The sequence below is a fragment of the Oncorhynchus clarkii genome, chromosome 4 (assembly GCF_045791955.1).
Source record: "Oncorhynchus clarkii lewisi isolate Uvic-CL-2024 chromosome 4, UVic_Ocla_1.0, whole genome shotgun sequence".
NCBI classification, from domain to species: Eukaryota; Metazoa; Chordata; class Actinopteri; order Salmoniformes; family Salmonidae; genus Oncorhynchus; species Oncorhynchus clarkii.
The window spans coordinates 38,067,717-38,087,290 of NC_092150.1; the positions used below are offsets into that span (position 1 = coordinate 38,067,717).

The 19,574-nt window shown below is 42.3% G+C and overlaps 1 protein-coding gene across 1 annotated transcript in view; it reads right to left on the reverse strand.

Moving 5' to 3' along the window:
• The window catches only part of LOC139406790 (collagen alpha-1(XXIV) chain-like), a 185,092-nt gene that overhangs the window by 8,526 nt on the left and 156,992 nt on the right, over positions 1-19,574 (reverse strand). The window contains exons 42-52 of the mRNA XM_071149826.1: positions 16,269-16,325; positions 15,786-15,839; positions 14,144-14,197; positions 13,981-14,034; positions 13,106-13,159; positions 10,864-10,971; positions 4,199-4,306; positions 3,890-3,997; positions 2,250-2,303; positions 2,052-2,114; positions 278-331 (exon numbers count right to left, since the gene is read on the reverse strand). Coding sequence (XP_071005927.1) covers positions 278-331; positions 2,052-2,114; positions 2,250-2,303; positions 3,890-3,997; positions 4,199-4,306; positions 10,864-10,971; positions 13,106-13,159; positions 13,981-14,034; positions 14,144-14,197; positions 15,786-15,839; positions 16,269-16,325 — 768 coding nt within the window. The remainder of the gene's footprint in view (positions 1-277; positions 332-2,051; positions 2,115-2,249; positions 2,304-3,889; positions 3,998-4,198; positions 4,307-10,863; positions 10,972-13,105; positions 13,160-13,980; positions 14,035-14,143; positions 14,198-15,785; positions 15,840-16,268; positions 16,326-19,574) is intronic.

Here is a 19,574-nt window from a genome sequence, read left to right on the forward strand (position 1 = left end):
AGGTAAAAAAAATCTGTAGTTCTGCCCAGAACCCACTGTTCCCTAGTAGGCCGTCATGGTAAATAAGAATTTGTTCTTAACTGACTTGCCTAGTTAAATAAATGTTACCGTTCAAAACAAATAGCAACAAATCAACACAGAGAAAGGATAGTGCCCACTCTTAGAACGGATCATTTAACCTGTCTCTCACATGCAGTCACTGTGTATAGAGTCAAACTGGCAGATAGACATTTCACAAGCACACACATGGACACGTGCTCACACACACTGGACCTACAGGTTTCCCCATTGGGCCAATCATCCCTTCTGGACCAACAGGTCCACTGAAACCCTGAAACAGACACATAGAGGAGAGATCAGCACACACACCACGTATATACAGTGCCTTGCGAAAGTATTCGGCCCCCTTGAACTTTGCGACCTTTTGCCACATTTCAGGCTTCAAACATAAAGATATAAAACTGTATTTTTTTGTGAAGAATCAACAACAAGTGGGACACAATCATGAAGTGGAACGACATTTATTGGATATTTCAAACCTTTTTAACAAATCAAAAACTGAAAAATTGGGCGTGCAAAATTATTCAGCCCTTTTACTTTCAGTGCAGCAAACTCTCTCCAGAAGTTCAGTGAGGATCTCTGAATGATCCAATGTTGACCTAAATGACTAATGATGATAAATACAATCCACCTGTGTGTAATCAAGTCTCCGTAGAAATGCATCTGCACTGTGATAGTCTCAGAGGTCCGTTAAAAGCGCAGAGAGCATCATGAAGAACAAGGAACACACCAGGCAGGTCCGAGATACTGTTGTGAAGAAGTTTAAAGCCGGATTTGGATACAAAAAGATTTCCCAAGCTTTAAACATCCCAAGGAGCACTGTGCAAACGATAATATTGAAATGGAAGGAGTATCAGACCACTGCAAATCTACCAAGACCTGGCCGTCCCTCTAAACTTTCAGCTCATACAAGGAGAAGACTGATCAGAGATGCAGCCAAGAGGCCCATGATCACTCTGGATGAACTGCAGAGATCTACAGCTGAGGTGGGAGACTCTGTCCATAGGACAACAATCAGTCGTATATTGCACAAATCTGGCCTTTATGGAAGAGTGGCAAGAAGAAAGCCATTTCTTAAAGATATCCATAAAAAGTGTCGTTTAAAGTTTGCCACAAGCCACCTGGGAGACACACCAAACATGTGGAAGAAGGTGCTCTGGTCAGATGAAACCAAAATTGAACCTTTTGGCAACAATGCAAAACGTTATGTTTGGCGTAAAAGCAACACAGCTCATCACACTGAACACACCATCCCCACTGTCAAACATGGTGGTGGCAGCATCATGGTTTGGGCCTGCTTTTCTTCAGCAGGGACAAGGAAGATGGTTCAAATTGATGGGAAGATGGATGGAGCCAAATACAGGACCATTCTGGAAGAAAACCTGATGGAGTCTGCAAAAGACCTGAGACTGGGACGGAGATTTGTCTTCCAACAAGACAATGATCCAAAACATAAAGCAAAATCTACAATGGAATGGTTCAAAAATAAACATATCCAGGTGTTAGAATGGCCAAGTCAAAGTCCAGACCTGAATCCAATCGAGAATCTGTGGAAAGAACTGAAAACTGCTGTTCACAAATGCTCTCCATCCAACCTCACTGAGCTCGAGCTGTTTTGCAAGGAGGAATGGGAAAAAAATTCAGTCTCTCGATGTGCAAAACTGATAGAGACATACCCCAAGCGACTTACAGCTGTAATCGCAGCAAAAGGTGGCGCAACAAAGTATTAACTTAAGGGGGCTGAATAATTTTGCACGCCCAATTTTTCCGTTTTTGATTTGTTAAAAAAGTTTGAAATATCCAATAAATGTCGTTCCACTTCATGATTGTGTCCCACTTGTTGTTGATTCTTCACAAAAAAATACAGTTTTATATCTTTCTGTTTGAAGCCTGAAATGTGGCAAAAGGTCGCAAAGTTCAAGGGGGCCGAATACTTTTGCAAGGCACTGTACATAATGTATTGCAACAGTAAGTGCTAATGCTGTACTTACCAGAATGCCAAGAGGACCTTTAGGACCAGGTATGCCTTTGAAACCCAAATCTCCATCTGGTCCCTATGAAAAACCCAGAACACAGTCTTTTGTTATTAACAACCCTTTTTATTTGTCAGTGGAGGGAATAGAATAGCTCATTGAGAGCAGGCGAGGGTGATCAATGTCTGTGGTGATCTCTCAGAGCCTCTGACTCACCTTAGGTCCTGGAAAACCAGTGAAGCCAACCATCCCCAGGTCTCCCGACTCCCCCTGCAAGCCAGAGACACACGCACGTGCGCGCGCACACGCGCACACACACACACACACACACACACACACACACACACACACACACACACACACACACACACACACACACACACACACACACACAGATATAACTGAACCACAAATTAAACACACAACTCAACCACAAGACAAAGACACTCTGATATAACTGAACCACAATACCAACATAGAACCAAAAAACAAATACACTCTCACTGAACCACAAATTGCTCTGACAACTGAAAAAACCGTGTGCACTGTAAAGTTTGTAAGCTATGTTATGAAACCATTTAACCTAGTTTGTTTCCCCTCACCCTAATCCCCCTCCCTGATACAGTATGTGTTCCAGACAGGGGTTTGGTCTCTGGTTTGGTCTCTGGTTGCCCTCTCATCCATTACCCTGTATAACTTCAGGGAACACGCAGATCCCTCACACAAAAACTGCGGCTCAAGGACGGTCTTACTGTAGCACATTGGGGCCTAACGGTCTGAGCAACCCTTAGGTCTGTCTGTCTGTCTATCTTTCCTCAGCAGTAACACAAAAAAAAGCTACGTGTTTGCACAGTTCAATCATTCACATCCTTCAGCCGGGTCCATTTTCTCTAACCAAGAGGTTTGGCCTTGAAACTCTCTCCCCTGAAATACGCACGGTAAGGTGATCCAACCGTAGGGAGCTTGAACCAGGTCTCTATTTCACCAGCAGCAATGGAGGTGGTGGCGCGAAAGAGAGATGTCGGGAGGGATGGAGGTGAAAGGGGAGGGATGGAGGGTGTTTTTTTGGGGCGAGTGATATAAGAAAAATGGAGCACCTTGTTTTTTGGTCTCTGGAGTGAGAGTCGGGTAAGTCTCACATAAGCCGGCCTTGCCAAGCGGAATGTTTCCATTCCTTGTCTCACCTAGATCATTTGTAACTCGTCGACTCGGGTGGAAAACTGTGAGCGACGCACATTTTTGACCCCAGCACAGAGCCCCTACGGCTATATATAGAGCTTCCAGGTAATAAAGAATGTATGTGATAGGGTTATTAACCCAGGGCAACAGAGCAGAGAGAAGAACTAAACGCCTTATTATGAGCTCATCTTTGAATTGGTGTCAAAGCAGTACATAACAAACCAACCCTCTATGATATATATCTATTTTTTATTTTTTATTTTATTTAACCAGGTAGGCCAGTTGAGAACAAGTTTTCATTTACAACTGCGACCTGGCCAAGATAAAGCAAAGCCATGCGACACAGACAACACAGTTACACATGGGATAAACCAAACGTACAGTCAACAACACAATAGAACATCTGTATACAGTGTGTGCAAATGAAGTAAGGAGGTAAGGCGATAAATAGGCCAATAGTAGCGAAGAAACTACAACTTAGTAATTAACAATTGGAGTGATAGATGTGCAGATGAGGATGTGCAAGTGGACGTGCAAGTAAATATAGTACCTCGACACATTGCTTAAACCTTTGGTGAGCTGTTGATGTCAAATATATGAATCTTTTAACAAACTGTGACCAGTTAGAAGGCAGTTGGCGATATTCTAAAATGACTGGATGGATGTGGAGCACTCACTGGTTGTCCTTTGAGTCCTAGGTCTCCTATTCTGCCTTGGTCTCCGGACGACCCCTCCATGCCTTTGATTCCTGGGGTTCCCCTCTCTCCTGCCAAGCCAGGCTCCCCCTGGAAACAGCACATAGAGGTCAGGGGTCAGAGGTTATAGGGTAGGCCTGGTCCCAGATCTGTTTGTGCTGTCCTGCCAACTCCATTAGTCATTGTCATGCCAAACACCATAGGAGTTGGTTATATAGTACAGATCTGAGGCTAGAGTAAGACTGTAAGGTTGATGGTGGTACGATGGTACTGATACGATGGTACTGGTACCTTCTCTCCAGCAGGCCCCCTCTCTCCGACCAACCCAGGCAGACTAAGTTCCCCCCTGGGACCAGGTAGTCCTGCTACCCCCTCTTGCCCCACGGTGCCCCGCTGACCCTGAGGAAAGAAAGCAACAGAAAGAAACAGAAAGAAACAGTAAATACAACTCTGATAAAAACAAAATGTAAAAGCCTGACACTCAAATAGACAAACCTTCAATCTGAGCACAAACAAATAGCACACAGTCCACATGGGCACACCAAATTTAAACTCGTTGACATGCTGAAAGGAAAGCATGAAAAAGCCTGCTAAACAAATGGTATGTGTAGCCAGTGACTAAGTACAAGTGACATTTAAATCAGCACTGATTCATGGGCCAGGTTCTGTATTTGAAAAGTCTAATAAATACCTAATGAATACGATATTGATCAACTTGTCTGTCTGTGTCTGAAAAGAGACATTGGCGTTGACAGTCAGACATATATTTGACAGTCAGCCACAGGCTTTTTTTTGTTGGTATTTTATTAGGATCCCCATTAGATGTTGGAAAAGCAGCAGCTACTCTTCCTGGGGTCCAAACAAAACATGAAACATGACGTAATACAGAACATTAATAGACAAGAACAGACATATCCACACGTACACACAAACTATCTAGGTCAAATAAGGGAGAGGCGTTGTGCCCGTGAGGTGTTGCTTTATCTGTTTTCTGAAACCAGGTTTGCTCTTTATTTTAGCAATAATGTCTCTCTATAATACTGTACGCTTTCTTGAATTTGTTCTGGACCTGGGGACTGTGAAAAGACCCCTGGTGGCATGTCTGGTGGGGTAAGTGTGTGTTTCAGAGCTGTGTGTAAGTTGACTCCGCTTTGACAGTGAGACATTGAATTTGACAGTCAGACCTTGACTTTGACAGTCAGATCTCTAAACAGCAGCACTTAAGTAGGTCTTTCCTGACTCATAATCTTCCCTGACAATTTGCTTCAAAAACGTCCATCAAAATGACTGACTGTTGTTGAACTTTTTATAGCGCACTGAGCCGCCGGCAACCGCAGTCGTTTCCCGTTCCAACTGCAGGCCAGCGGTGGCCCAGCGCTGGCTGCGCGTACAGCAACTACTGTTCCTGGCTCGATCGCCGGCCGTGAGGCGCGAGGATAACTCGTGACACCGCCAAACGCCGGGAGAAAAGGATCCCTCCAAAACGGCAGGAGAAAGTGGTTTGGAATTACAGAGGTCTCGGTTTTGTTGGTACAACCTCAATCCCTGGTCTTGCATAAGGACGGGTAATGTAATTGTCCTGTTCATCAAATCAGTGAGGGGTTTTATCAACTCTGGCTTGGATACTCAGGACACGGCATGCCCATACACACTTATTCATACACTACCCCTCAAGTGGAACTAATAGGCAATAATGTCCCATCCTACTACACAGTAAGGGCTTTGGTCTGAGAACCACATTGTTCTTTCTTAACCAGACATGTTAACCCACCTGCATTAGGTCAAAAGTCAAATTAAATTAATACACATAAACCTCTTTGTTTTTAGCATTACTACTCTGGCTAAGAGGCTTGAGCAACTAATGTCCTGCCTGCACCCAATGGAATTAACGAGGGTGAGACGATGTGAGAGGTTTTTGAGCAAGGAGGCATGGGAGACAGAGCGAGAGAGACAGAGTGGCAGACAGGAGAGAGAGACAGACAAAAGGAGACAGTGAAAGACAGAGTGATAGACAGCTAGTGGTCATACTGTTTTGTCAGTAAGAATATACTAGGTCTGGGGGATGGTGGTCAGGTCAGGGGGACACAGAGGCTGGTCTATGCTATGGTCCTCATCAGTCTCCTGCTTATTTTTCACTAATAACAAGGGCTCCCCTGACTCTGTCTGACACAGGTTAGACCCACAGAGAGCAGGCTCCAACAAAAACAGCCGCTGACCAGGAGGGTAACCTTTCACTGGTTATGCATTTCAACCAATTCTAAACATGGACATGGAGGGAGAGGAAGAGGTGGAGAAGAAAAGGAAGAAAGAAGAGGAGGAGGATGACGAAGATGGGGATGATGGTGACGAAGAGTTGAACAAGTAGAGGAGGAGGAAGGGGACAGAGTGTACTGTAAAAGTCTGTCCCGCCAGGGTAGCTGAAGCAGTCATGTACAGTATTGTAGCTATGTGTGTAAAATCACCATGGCTGTTTCCTGCTGGGATCTCCATCTCCGTGTGAGAGAGTCAGTGTGTTTTCACCGTAAACACCTCCCTCCCTAACTGCCTCTGTGCTACCAGACCTGCTTGTTATGTAACTGACAGACAGGGTGGCTAATACTGAAGTCCCTACACTGCCGGTCTGGCTGTCTGGGGAGCAGGGGAAAGGACATCATGCATAAAATCCTTGCATTACTCAGGGCCGCCGGGGCTGCAGACTTCAGTAGAAAGAATCCCATTGAGCTCTGACCACAGAAACCCAAACAAATCAAATAAGCCATTTAATGACCAGTCATTTTCCGCCGAATATCCTTCAGCACTTTAAACACAGCTGGTGGGAGCAGGGCCCCGTATTCATAAAGCATCTCAGATAGTAGGTGTGTTGAACTAGGATCCGTTTTGCCTTTTAGATTATAATTACTGGACAGGGTGGACCTGATCCTAGATCAGTGCTCCTACTCTGAGACACTATAATAATGCGGGTCCAGATGGAGAGGGAGATGGGAATGGGAGGGTCAACCATATTGAATCCATTAAAAGCTCAATTTATCCGGTGATATGTGGATTTAATGGATTACAGAAGTCTTTCATCCTGATCGCAGTCTAGCCACACTCACATTTATAATGTGTTGTCTTAATCTACTTAGTAATGGGATAATCTCATAACTTTATTCGGTACATTCTTTAGTTTGTCCTTTGTTTGAGATTTCCTGTGACATAGCTAGTGTTGTGATTACGTGTTACGTGGCAGGAGAAATAGACGAGTGAGGTTTTTGAGCAAGGCGGCATGGAAAAAATACCATGCTATTGTCTGAGGAGAGTGCACAACAACAAAACTCTTTTATCACGGCAACTGGTTTGATACATTCACCTCTGAAGGTAAATAATTAATTTACACTCAGTAATCTTGCTCTGATTTGTCATCCTGAGGGTCCCAGAGATAACATGTAGCATAGTTATGTTTGATAAAACATCTATTTCTATATTCAAATGTAGGAACTGGGTTCTACAGTTTGAACCCCTGCTGTCTCTGGCCCCTCGTCCACCCCGCCCGGCCATCTAGATGTGTGGAGTTGAGTGTCTTTTCATTCCTGGGAGTGTGTAAACTTAAATGTTTTATTACCATAGCATTTTTGTATGTTCTCTATAGTTATGTACCTGAAAATGTATCAATTGACCAATTCGGCACATTTGAGCAAACAACTGGCAGTCTTGATACAAAATATTGTGTAGTGATGTAATTCTTCACTGGATCAGACTGAAACTTTGCACACACACTGCTGCCATCTGGTAGCCAACATCTAAATTACATCTAGACTCCTATCTGAATGAATGGCCTTTGCTCTTGCATTTCAAAGTTGATGCAAAACAATGTAAATAGAAAATGCATTTTTTTGGTTTGTATGATCTTTTACCATATCTAATGTGTTATATTCTCCTACATTCATTTCACATTTCCAACAAACTTCAAAGTGTTTCCTTTCAAATGGTATTTTATTTCACCTTTATTTAACTAGGCAAGTCAGTTAAGAACAAATTCGTATTTACGATGACGGCCTACCCCGGCCAAACCCTAATCCAGACGACGCTGGGCCGATTGTGTGCCGCCCAATCATCAGTTGTGATCCAGCCTGGAATCAAACCAGGGTCTGTAGTGACACATCACTAAGCAAGGATCACTGTCACTAAGATGCAGTGCCTTAGACTGCTCTGCCATTCGGGAGCCGCAAATATGTATCCTTGCTTCAGGTCCTGAGCTACAGGCAGGTAGATTTGGTTGTCATTTTTAGGCGGAAATTTAAAAAAAGGGTCCTGTCCTTAAGAGGTTTTGAAAGGTAAAAATTAATTAAAAAAGGTGGATCGCAAAAATCACTCGGATTCAGACAGCGTGTCAGACTGTCACCCACAGAGATTTAATCATGCTGAGAGAATGGCTCTTAAAAGTTCAATTACTCAATGCAATAAATCCCCTGATTTACTGTGACCTACTGTATAGCATGGAAAGGGCAAGAGTTAATTTAGGGATAGATTGAACCAGAATTTGGGTTTACAGGAGACGCTGAATATGGCGATTCTCCTTTAAACTCAGGAAGTACCCATTCAACTTCCCATTCACCAGCTTTCCAAGCTTAATAATGTTTGGTACTTACCAAAAAGTGGAGCTTCGATGAGCAACTATTCTCATTACTGCCATTACGGCCAGTATGTACTTCCAAACAAGGTCTAAATAAAATGGTACATGCAACTGAAAGAAAGGCTTTGCCTGAAAATAATCTAAATAGTGTTTTTGCGCACCTCTTCTGCAATATTAGTAATGGAAATAAAACCTATCTAGAAATATACAATCACTGTAAAAACATACCCTATATTGTCTACTTTCGTGCTGCTGGATCAGCCGACCTGTGCGTGGCAGTAATTAATGATTTTATTGGAGGTGCAGAAGAGTTGGATTTGGTGCATGCCCACTTGGTCAAAAACAATACATGGATTCTTTCCAGACAAGGCATTTTTTCAGATGCATGTAACTCGTTATTTACACATTTTTTGGAAGTACATACCGGACGTAATGGCAGTAATGAAGATAGCGAAACTCCCTTCTATGGTAAGTACTGAACGTATTTTGACAATATTAAGTTTGATATATACATACATACACACACACACACACACACACACACACACACAACCAGTCAAAAGTTTGGACACATTCAACGGTTTTTCTTTATGTTTACTATTTTCTACATTGTAGAATAATAGTGAAGACATCAAAACTATGAAATAACACATGGAATCATGTAGTAACCAAAAAAGTGTTAAACAAATCAAAGTATATATAGCCACCCTTTTCCTTTATGACAGCTTTGCACACTCTTGGCATTCTCTCAACCAGCTTCATGAAGAATGCTTTTCCAACACTCTTGAATCAGTTCCCACATATTCTTAGCACTTGTTGGCTGCTTTTCCTTCACTCTGCGGTCTAACTCATCCCAAACCATCTCAATTGGGTTGAGGTCGGGTAATTGCGGAGGCCAGGTCATCTGATGCAGCACTCCATCACTCTCCTTCTTGGTCAAATAGCCATTACACAGCCTGAAGATGTGTTTTGAGTCATTGTCCTGTTGAAAAACAAAGGATATTCCCACTAAGCACAAACCAGATGGGATGGCGTATCGCTGCAGAATGCTGTGGTAGCCATGCTGGTTAAGAGTGCCTTGAATTCTAAATAAATCCCGGACAGTGTCACCAGCAAAGCACCCCCACACCATCACACCTCCTCCTCCATGCTTCACGTTGGGAACCACACATGCGGAGATAATCTGTTCACCTATGCTGCGTCTCACGAAAAGACAGCTGTTGGAACCAAAAAAGTTTGGACTCATCAGACCAAAGACAGATTTCCACCATTCTAATGACCATTGCTGGTGTTTCTTTGCCAAAACAAGTCTCTTCTAATTATTGGTGTTCTTAAATAGTGGTTTCTTTGTAGCATTTCGACCATGAAGGCCTGATTCATGCAGTCTCCTCGGAACAGTTGATGTTGAGATGCGTCTGTTATTTGAACTATGTGAAGCATTTATTTGGGCTGCAATCTCAGGTGCAGTTAACTCTAATGAACTTACCCTCTGAAGCAGAGGTAACTCTGGGTCTTCCTTTCCTGTGTCGGTAGTCATGAGAGCCAGTTTCATCAAAGCGCTTGATCGTTTTTGCGACTGTGTGTGTGTGTGTGTGTGTGTCAGAGGAGGCTGGTGGGACGAGCTATAGAAAGACGTACTCATTGTGATGGTTGGAATGGAATCAATGGAACGGTATTAAACACATCAAACATATGGAAGCCACATGTTTGACTCCGTTCCATTGATTCCATTCCAGCCACTACAATGAGCACGTTCTTCTATAGCTCCTCCCACCAGCCTCCACTGGTGTGTTTGTGTGTGTGTGTGTGTGTGTGTGTGTGTGTGTGTGTGTGTGTGTGTGTGTGTGTGTGTGTGTGTGTGTGTGAGGGACAGGATATGTTGACTGATCACTGCGATTTCGGACGTTTGAAAAGGTCCCGAGAATGTCGATATATGCATTCCTCTGCGCTCACCGTAAAAAATGGTTGCCCAGCACAGGGAGCACACTCTAGATGCGTGGAGCCAGTGTGCGCTGCTTAGACCCCTGCGCCGCTCAGACCTCTGCGCCGCTTAGACCCCTGCGCCGCTCAGACCCCTGCGCCACGGCAGTTCACAATGTTCTAGCAAGCCGTGAGAATACATGAGAATATTGATGATACCTGGTGGTAATTTTGTTTTAAACCTTCCCCAAACCATAGCCCTAATCTTAACCACTTGAAATTAAACTTAACCCTTTGAGTTGTTTCTGTTTTAACCCTGTAACCACGCATGATTAACCCTGTAACCATGCGGAATTACCTCTGTAACCATGCGGAATGAATGCATCAAAAATAGACTGTAATCTTTTTGGGATATGATGCCTACCTGTCGCCCAGCCTTCCCTGGAAAACCTGGTAACCCAACTAGTCCTGAGAGGCCGTCAGGCCCAGCGTATCCCTCCATGCCTCTGGGTCCAGGTAAACCAATGGCCCCCTGGGAAATACAAAACAACAATATCAGACTCAATCTGTCAAGTCTCCATGGAAATACTTGTAAAGGCATTAGCTATGGGAGCTAACCTGAATGTTCAGGTCTCAGCCAGACAAGGTCACTTATCACTAGTGCAGTTGATCCAACCAGCTATGCTACGATTCACTAACCCTCTCATCTCCCAACCTTTTCCAGTGCCTCCTCCCCCATTAATTGGCTGTATATCCATCTACCTTCAGAGACATCTGGAATTAAGAGATGCATTCCTGACTGGCAGTGATGGACTGGGATCTAAAACAGTTTTATGGAAAATAAAGGGAAGTTCATTTTGACCTCAACCTATTGCTATGTTCTAATGTTGTAAAGACTTACTATTCTGTATACTGCACTGAACATTCTGTCTTGCTACTTCAACAAAACAAACCCAATGAAATGTCACTTCATGGAGAGAATACACTACCGTTCAAAAGTTTGGGGTCACTTAGAAATGTTCTTGTTTTTTGAAAGAAAAGCTATTTTTTTTGTCCATTAAAATAACATTAAATTGATCAGAAATACAGTGTAGACATTGATAACGTTGGAAATGACAATTGTAGCTGGAAACGGTTGATTTTTAATGGAATATCTAGATAGGCGTACAGAGGCCCATTATCAGCAACCATCACTCCTGTGTTCCAATGGCACGTTGTGTTAGCTAATCCAAGTCTATCATTTTAAAATTAATTGATCTTTAGAAACACTTTTCCAATTATGTTAGCACAGCTGAAAACTGTTTGAGCTGATTAAAGAAGCAATAAAACTGGCCTTCTTTAGACTAGTTGAGTATCTGGAGCATCAGTATTTGTGGGTTCGATTACAGGTTCAAAATGTCCAGAAACAAAGATCTTTCTTCTGAAACTCATCAGTCTATTCTTGATCTGAGAAATGAAGGCTATTTCATGTGAGAAAAGGCCAAGAAACTGAAAATCTCATACAACGCTGTGTACTACTCCCTTCACAGTACAGTACAAACTGACTCTAACCAGAATAGAAAGAGGAGTGAGAGGCCCCAGTGCACAACTGAGCAAGAGGACAAGTACATTAGTGTCTAGTTTGAGAAACAGCATCCCAGAGTCGCCTCTTCACTGTTGACGTTGGGACGGACTGGTGTTTTGCGGGTACTATTTAATGAAGCTGCCAGTTGAGGACTTGTGAGGCGTCTGTTTCTCAAATTAGACGCTCTAATGTACTTGTCCTCTTGCTCAGTTGTGCACCGGGGCCTCCCACTCCTCTTTGTATTCTGGTTAGAGTCAGTTTGCGCTGTTCTGTTTCTCAGAACAAGAATAGACTGATGAATTTCAGAAGAAAGTGCTTAATTTCTGGACATTTTGAGCCTGTAATCGAACCCACAAATGCTGATGCTCCAGATACTCAACTAGTCTATAGAAGGCCAGTTTTATTGCTTCTTTAATCAGCTCAAACAGTTTTCAGCTGTGCTAACATAATTGCAAAAAGGCTAATGATCAATTAGCCTTTTAAAATTATACACTTCAATTGGCTAACCCAACGTGCCATTGGAACACAGGAGTGATGGTTGCTGATAATGGGCCTCTGTACGCTTTCGTAGATATCACATACAAAATCTGCCGTTTCCAGCTAAAATAGTAATTGACAACAATAACAATGTCTACACTGTTTTTCTGACGAATTTTATGTTATTTTAATGGACAAAAAATAAAGGTTTTCTTCCAAAAACAAGAACATTTCTAAGTGACCCCAAACTTGTGAACGGTAGTGTATGTTCTGGACATAGTTATGGAGTGCTCTGTAAATACCATCACTCAGCATGCTCTCCGCAATAACTCTTTCTGTGTTGTTTCCATCACTCCATGACCTCCCCCCATCTCTCCTTCCCCGTTTCTCTCTCACCCTCTCCACTTCTCTCACCCTGTTTCTCCCAAATACAAAGCAGTCCATAACGATGTAAATGTCCTCTCTCCAAGCAACTTATTGCATGGGGTTTGTTTATTGTAGTACTGTAGTACAGAATGTACGGTTGAGCATATCTCTTTCCTCCCTCTGTACCTCTCTACATCTCTCTCATCTCCTTCAGTCTTCACTCTATGTCCACTCTGCATTGTGGTGATGCGATACTTACTTCAACACCAGCGGTCCCAGTCAGGCCCCTCACTCCTTTCTTTCCTTCTAAGGCCTGTAAAAATGCACACAGACACACAATCTAATAATATACACATTCACATAGACAGATACAGACAGATACACATAGATACAGACAGATACAGTTTAACTGATGCCAACGTTTTGCATTCCAGTATATATTCTCAAGCTTGCCTTTCGTGTTCAGAGAATAAAATAAGAAAACGAAGAGTTGCCTTGTGGAAATCAGACAGAACACTTTGAAGCATGAAGTGCACAGTGGGTGGCCAAACAAACAATTATCTTCTTTCACCCCCCCCCCCCCCCCCATTTCCCTTCATTCCTCATTCCTCTTTCTCTAATATCAAAGGCACCGATGTTCAACCCTGTCTGCATTGTTTTGGCCCAGTCTGATTTCATGGCAGTAAAGTCGTTTTTGTCTCTCCCTTCATGTTTTCTGTTATGAGGAGGTAGCAGAACCAAGCAAAGGCGAGAGAATGCTTACACGCTGGCACTTCAGATCGTTGATCGAGAGCAAAAAGAGGGATAGGTTAAAACCCGTTATCTCTCCGGTTATCTAACAGCTATCATGTTAGGAGTTGCAGTTTGGAAGTGAGTGTCTCCTCTTCTATCATAGTACGGACAGGTGATTGCTTATTAAACCTAACCCTCGTGGTGTTCAGAGCCAAGGAAGCCTGTAGGAAGGCTTCTACAGTAGCCTGGTGATAACACTTTATTGACCATCTACAGTGTACTGTAACAGTTCATCTAGAGATCTAGGGAAACATGATTTAACAAACTCTGTCCATTCCTTTCCCCAAGCCTGGAGCAGCATGAATCAGACACAGGGATTCACAAATAATCACACACACGCACCTGAGTTCCCATTTCTCCTTTTGTGCCCTGTTCTCCAGGTTCCCCTGGTGTTCCCTAGACAACAAAAATCGCACTTATTTGATTTATTCTTATGTCAATGTGCAAAATGTGACACAGAAACCAATGCTGATAAGACCTACACAGAGTATTGTGTTGGACTTACAGGAAGGCCTGGCGCTCCAACAGCCCCACGATGTCCAGTGGTACCCATATGACCCTGAAAACAACAACGAGACAAACACATCATATTCGGGTGAAACACTACAGCCACAAAGTCACTTCAACTGGGTATATAAAGGAGGAGATTAAGGCAGGTCATTTAGTGACAGCTAGGGGTCAGGGGACAGTCAACTGTGTCTTGTTCCACTATGTGCTACACAAGGTTATCAGAGGTAAGCCTGGCCCTTCAGGTTGAAATGTTTCACAATAACAATGTGGGAGCGTTAAACAGTGTGCAAGTATCGATATTTCTTTCAACAGCAGTAAACACCATATGGTCCTCTAAGGTGCATACCATATGAATAACAAACCCACATAGTACTGTAGTTCCCAGGCCAAGCTGTGTAGGTACATCTTTTATTACAGTGGGCTGTAGGTGGCTCAGACTAAATGGGCTCTATAAATTTACCACTAAGTGGGGGGAAGCCCCATAGGTCGACCCGGCCGTGGAGACGCACGCACGCGGGCACGCACGCACGCACACACACACACACACACACACACACACACACACACACACACACACACACACACACACACACACACACACACACACACACACACACACACACACACACACACACACACACACACACACACACACACACACACACACACACACACAGGTAGCATTAAGGACCTTTAGTTTAATGGAATCCTGAAAGTCACTTAAGCCTCTCAACAAGTGCCAAATAAAGATTAGCCACTGTGACTTTGAACCCAGATCCAGTTCAGCAGGAAAATGCTTATAAATGCTTAATGACCCAGTGCACTCAAAACACTTTCCTGTGTTTTATATATTTCCAAACGAGGTTGGAATAATACTGTGAAATTGTGAAAATTATGATAATGCCCTTTAAATGTAAGAGCTGTTTGAAAAGACTGCCTGAAATTTCAGCCTGTTTTGGTGGGATGGAGTTTTGGCCTGCCTGGTGACATCACCAGGCGGTAAATTAGTTAATAGACCAATAGGAAAGAGAGTTCTCTACCAATAACAGCTATGTGTCAGTCTTCCCCTCCCCAATTAGACCAATGTCAGACAGTCCTAGGAAAATTCTTGCTTGAGAAATTGCTCTTGCTAAGAAGCATTTATTTTCTTCCTTTTGGCAATTTTGATTGAAAACAATCACAGTTAGCTACTTAATTGTTACTCATTGCATTGGGCCTTTAAAGCTATCTCTCTCTCTCTCTCTCTCTGGCAGACTGTCTGAGGAGGGCTGCGTTTTGGGAAACTATTTATAGGAGGGGAGAAGTCTGGCAAATGTCCCGCTGGGGATTCTGGGATTCCACTCTCCACGACTTTCATCTTGTCCTGCTAACTTCACACCTGACTTGAACTGTTTGTGTGTGTTTCATCAGTATGAGTTTTCAGTGTCTATGCCAATAGCACCAGATTTCCTCCTGGCTTATCGCTAGGAATTCAGTAATCCGGGATGCTCTGTGTCTCAGATATGCATGTGTGGTCTCAACAGGCCTGCTTTTCAACCCAGCACCAAAAAAGAAGAAGAAAGGAAGCAGAACAGAAAAACAACCTGAAATGTGATTTTGTGATACATTTGATGTTGTGGTTTTTACGCTGGTTTTACCTGATATCCCTCATCTCCAGGCTCTCCGCGATTTCCGTGCTCGCCCGGGGGACCCTGCCAAAACACACACACACCATCAGATGAGTAGGGCGACCACTTTGTGACAAAGTGTACATTAGGGCTCTGAATATGTTGAGGAACAGCTGTATTTCACCTGTAACACTCTGCCATGGATCATCTTAGTTTAGGCTTGAGTGAAACACTAAGTGCCAGTGTATCTGTCATAGTATGGGCTTTAGCCCACAATACCGTCTTTCACATAGGTTACACTACTTACAATCTGTACTGAGGGTCATCTACTATACCACTTTGGACATCCACTCTCTTGGACCTCTGTTCAGCATGGTTGGACAGCTATACCTCAAGCAACACCACTATTAGAAAACTCTTATATAATGCTTTAATAGGGTGACATTCTGACTCACCCCTAAGCCACACACACATAGGAAAAGGAAGGATAAGTTGAAGGAAGGCAGGACCTACTGGTTCACCTAGTGGCCCGGCAGGTCCTGATGTCTTACTGTCTTCTCCGGGGTAACCCTGAAACACAACACGCCAAAGTATCACACTCTGACACAACAAACTTAATCAGCTCATAACTCAGGACATTTGGCCTAAAATATGCTGAACACGGAGATCTGAGATTTGTCGAGCTCTATTTCAATAAGCCTAATGCAATGGTACATCTAAGCTCTGGTGGTAACGCACTAGGTCCAGGAGTGCGTCCTCAATATTTCCACAGCTGTTATTATGAGCTCAATAGCTGGCGGTGGCACAAAATGGCGTGTTTTGATGAATAAACGAGTTGTACGTGTAACGAGGGTTTGACCACTCACTGGCCAATCAAGACATTCCATGGCTTAACACTACATGTCTCAAGTTCTGCAGGTTATTGAAGGTCTTCGCGCTGTCTTCAACTCCGACTCGGCTAGGGGCATGGAATATCCTAGTCCATTAAGGCTTGATACTACAGCTTGTTAAATAGCATAGGCTACAGTAATGAGTGATAGCAACAGAAGATGAAAAAAATCCAGTGTTTTGCTCAATATGTTCGTAGTGTTGACAGTCAACATTGTTGTAATTGGCTGTAACGAGGATTTGGCCTTTACGCATCGCACTTCTCCTCAAATAAAAAATACTGGTTCCTGTAAATTGTATTGCATGTGTGAGGCACGTTCTCAATAAGCAAGTTATACATGTTTCTAAGTACGAGTTTCACTAGATTATCTAATCTCTCGTTCCATGTTTTTTTTTTATGCACATCCAAAATAATAACAGGAGCACGTTAAAATAATGTAATAGCCCACATATATAAAAAATGGGATGTCTGCTTTCAAGGATTTGATGTAATCTATCACATGACATCTAGTGGTCCTTTTGGGTACTTCAGATTATCACAGGTGTCATATCTGTCCCTCTGTGTGGCACATGTAAAATATATGATAAAAAATATAGATATTTTGGATGACAAAGCAGTAAAACCTTATCCTGAATATTGGTGTTCAATAGGATGGTTTCAGCATGAAATCGCCTTTATATATATATTGTTTGACACTATTTATTTTACTATGTCAATATGTGTGTTTTGGCATCAAACTGGTGACAGTTGAGTTGCAGAGTTAATTGAGTTGCAGAGTTAATTGAAAAAAAAATGCAATTCTTGATTAGCCCTTTGCTGCACACATTTTGGTTTTCCCCACAAAAAATATTGCATCCTATTTCTTGGAAGATTTAGGCTTTCTGATAATAATAGTAAAATATCACTTTTATCCCCCACATTTAAAGAAAATACATTTTTGCTACCTCGGGGCGACACTGTGCCATAAAGGTACTAAAACACCAAGGAAAATCAGATATTTCCAGAACATTTATTAAGTGAAATAATATGTATCCTATTAAACAACAATGGATTCACAAAGTTGATGGTTTATATTTAGGATAATATTTTACTGCTATGTCATTCTATGTTGAATTTTCTTATTATCTTATTTAATGTTTTCATATATTTTGCATGCGATTAGGCTGTGATAATCTGAAGTACCCAAAAGGGCCACTAGTAAAAACAAGCACTCTTTTTATAAGAAAATACAAGTTGGGCATAAACTAGTATTTCACTGCCTCTCAAACCAGATTCTGGGGGTCCTTCTTCCTTTTTGTGTGGCAAAAAGGTTTTCTGTTTCCTGAGGGCAACGATGTACTGTAGAGGGTTAGATCCTTTTTTAAATTAATTATACTATCTCTGGAACCATATGATCTATCTAGTAGAAACTCATGGACAAAATGGACAGATAAAAAAAAAGAATACTATATATATATATTTTTTTAAAGCTATTCAAGTACAAATTGCCAAAGTTACAATAGATTGCCATAGATTTTCTGTTATACCCAAATTCCTTAAGATTACGGTAACTTTGGTAAATTACCGGTAGCTTTGCAACCCTATACTCGTAATATAGTAATGTATTCTATGGGCTCTATTTTCAGCTGCTGTTAAGTCAGTGCAATTGTCAAACGCACATTTCTTTGCAATTTCGACCTTTGAAAGTTTCCAGTAATCCTGTATATCCTCCCTTTGCAACCAAGTTCATATTAACGCAAGAAGAGCTCAAATATGCAAAGAGAAATGACAGTCCATTACTTTAAGACATGAAGATCAGTCAATCTGGAAAATTTCAAGAGAAAGTCTCTTAAAATGTAGTCACAAAAACCATCTAGCACTATGATGAAACTGGCTCTCATGAGGACCGCCACAGGAAAGGAAGAACCAGAGTTACCTCTGCTGCAGAAGATAAGTTCATTAGAGTTACCAGCCTCAGAAATTTCAGCCCAAAAAAATGCTTCACAGAGTTCAAGTAACAGACACATCTCAACATCAACTGTTCCGAGGAGACTGCGTGAATTAGGCCTTCATGGTTGAATTGCTGCAAAGAAACCACTACTAAATGACACCAGTAAGAAGAAGAGACTTGCTTGGGTAGAGAAACAAGGGCAATGGACATTAGACCAGTGGAAATCTGTCCAAATTGCGGTTTTTGGTTCCAACCGCCATATCTTTGTGAGACGCAGAGTATGTGAATGGATGATGTCCGCAACAGTGTTGTTCCCATCCGTGAAGCGCGGTGGAGGTGTGATTGTGTGGGGGTGCTTTGCTGGTGACACTGTCTGTGACTTAATTAGAATTCAAGGCACACTTAACCAGCATGGCTACCTGGAAAAGCATTCCAGGTGAAGCTGGTTGAGAGAATGCCAACAGTTTTCAAAGCTGTCAAGGCAAATGGTGGAAAATGGTGGCTACAAATATAAAATATATTTTGATTTGTTTAACACTTTTCTGGTTTCACGATTCCATATGTGTTATTTCATAGTTTTAATGGATTCACTATTATTCTACAACATAGAAAATAGTACAAATTAAAAAAAATGGTAGGTTTGTCCAAACTTTGGACTGGTACTGCATATATACAGTCTGCATATTTTGTTTTGTATGACTATTCTTCTGGGGGTGCTGCAGAACACTCAGCACCCTTACTTCCCACTGCTATGGAGATTAATTCACCTTTCAGCAGATAAAACTATACTAAATAAAGTGCCTTCGGAAAGAATTCAGACCCCTTGACTTTCTCCACATTTTGTTACGTTCCAGCCTCATCCTAAAATTGATTAACTTGTTATTTCCCTCATCAATCTTTATTTCTTCTTTATTTAACTAGGCAAGTCAGTTAAGAACAAATTATTATTTAGAATGACGGCCTACCCCGGCGATGCTGGGCCAATTGTGCACCGTCCTAT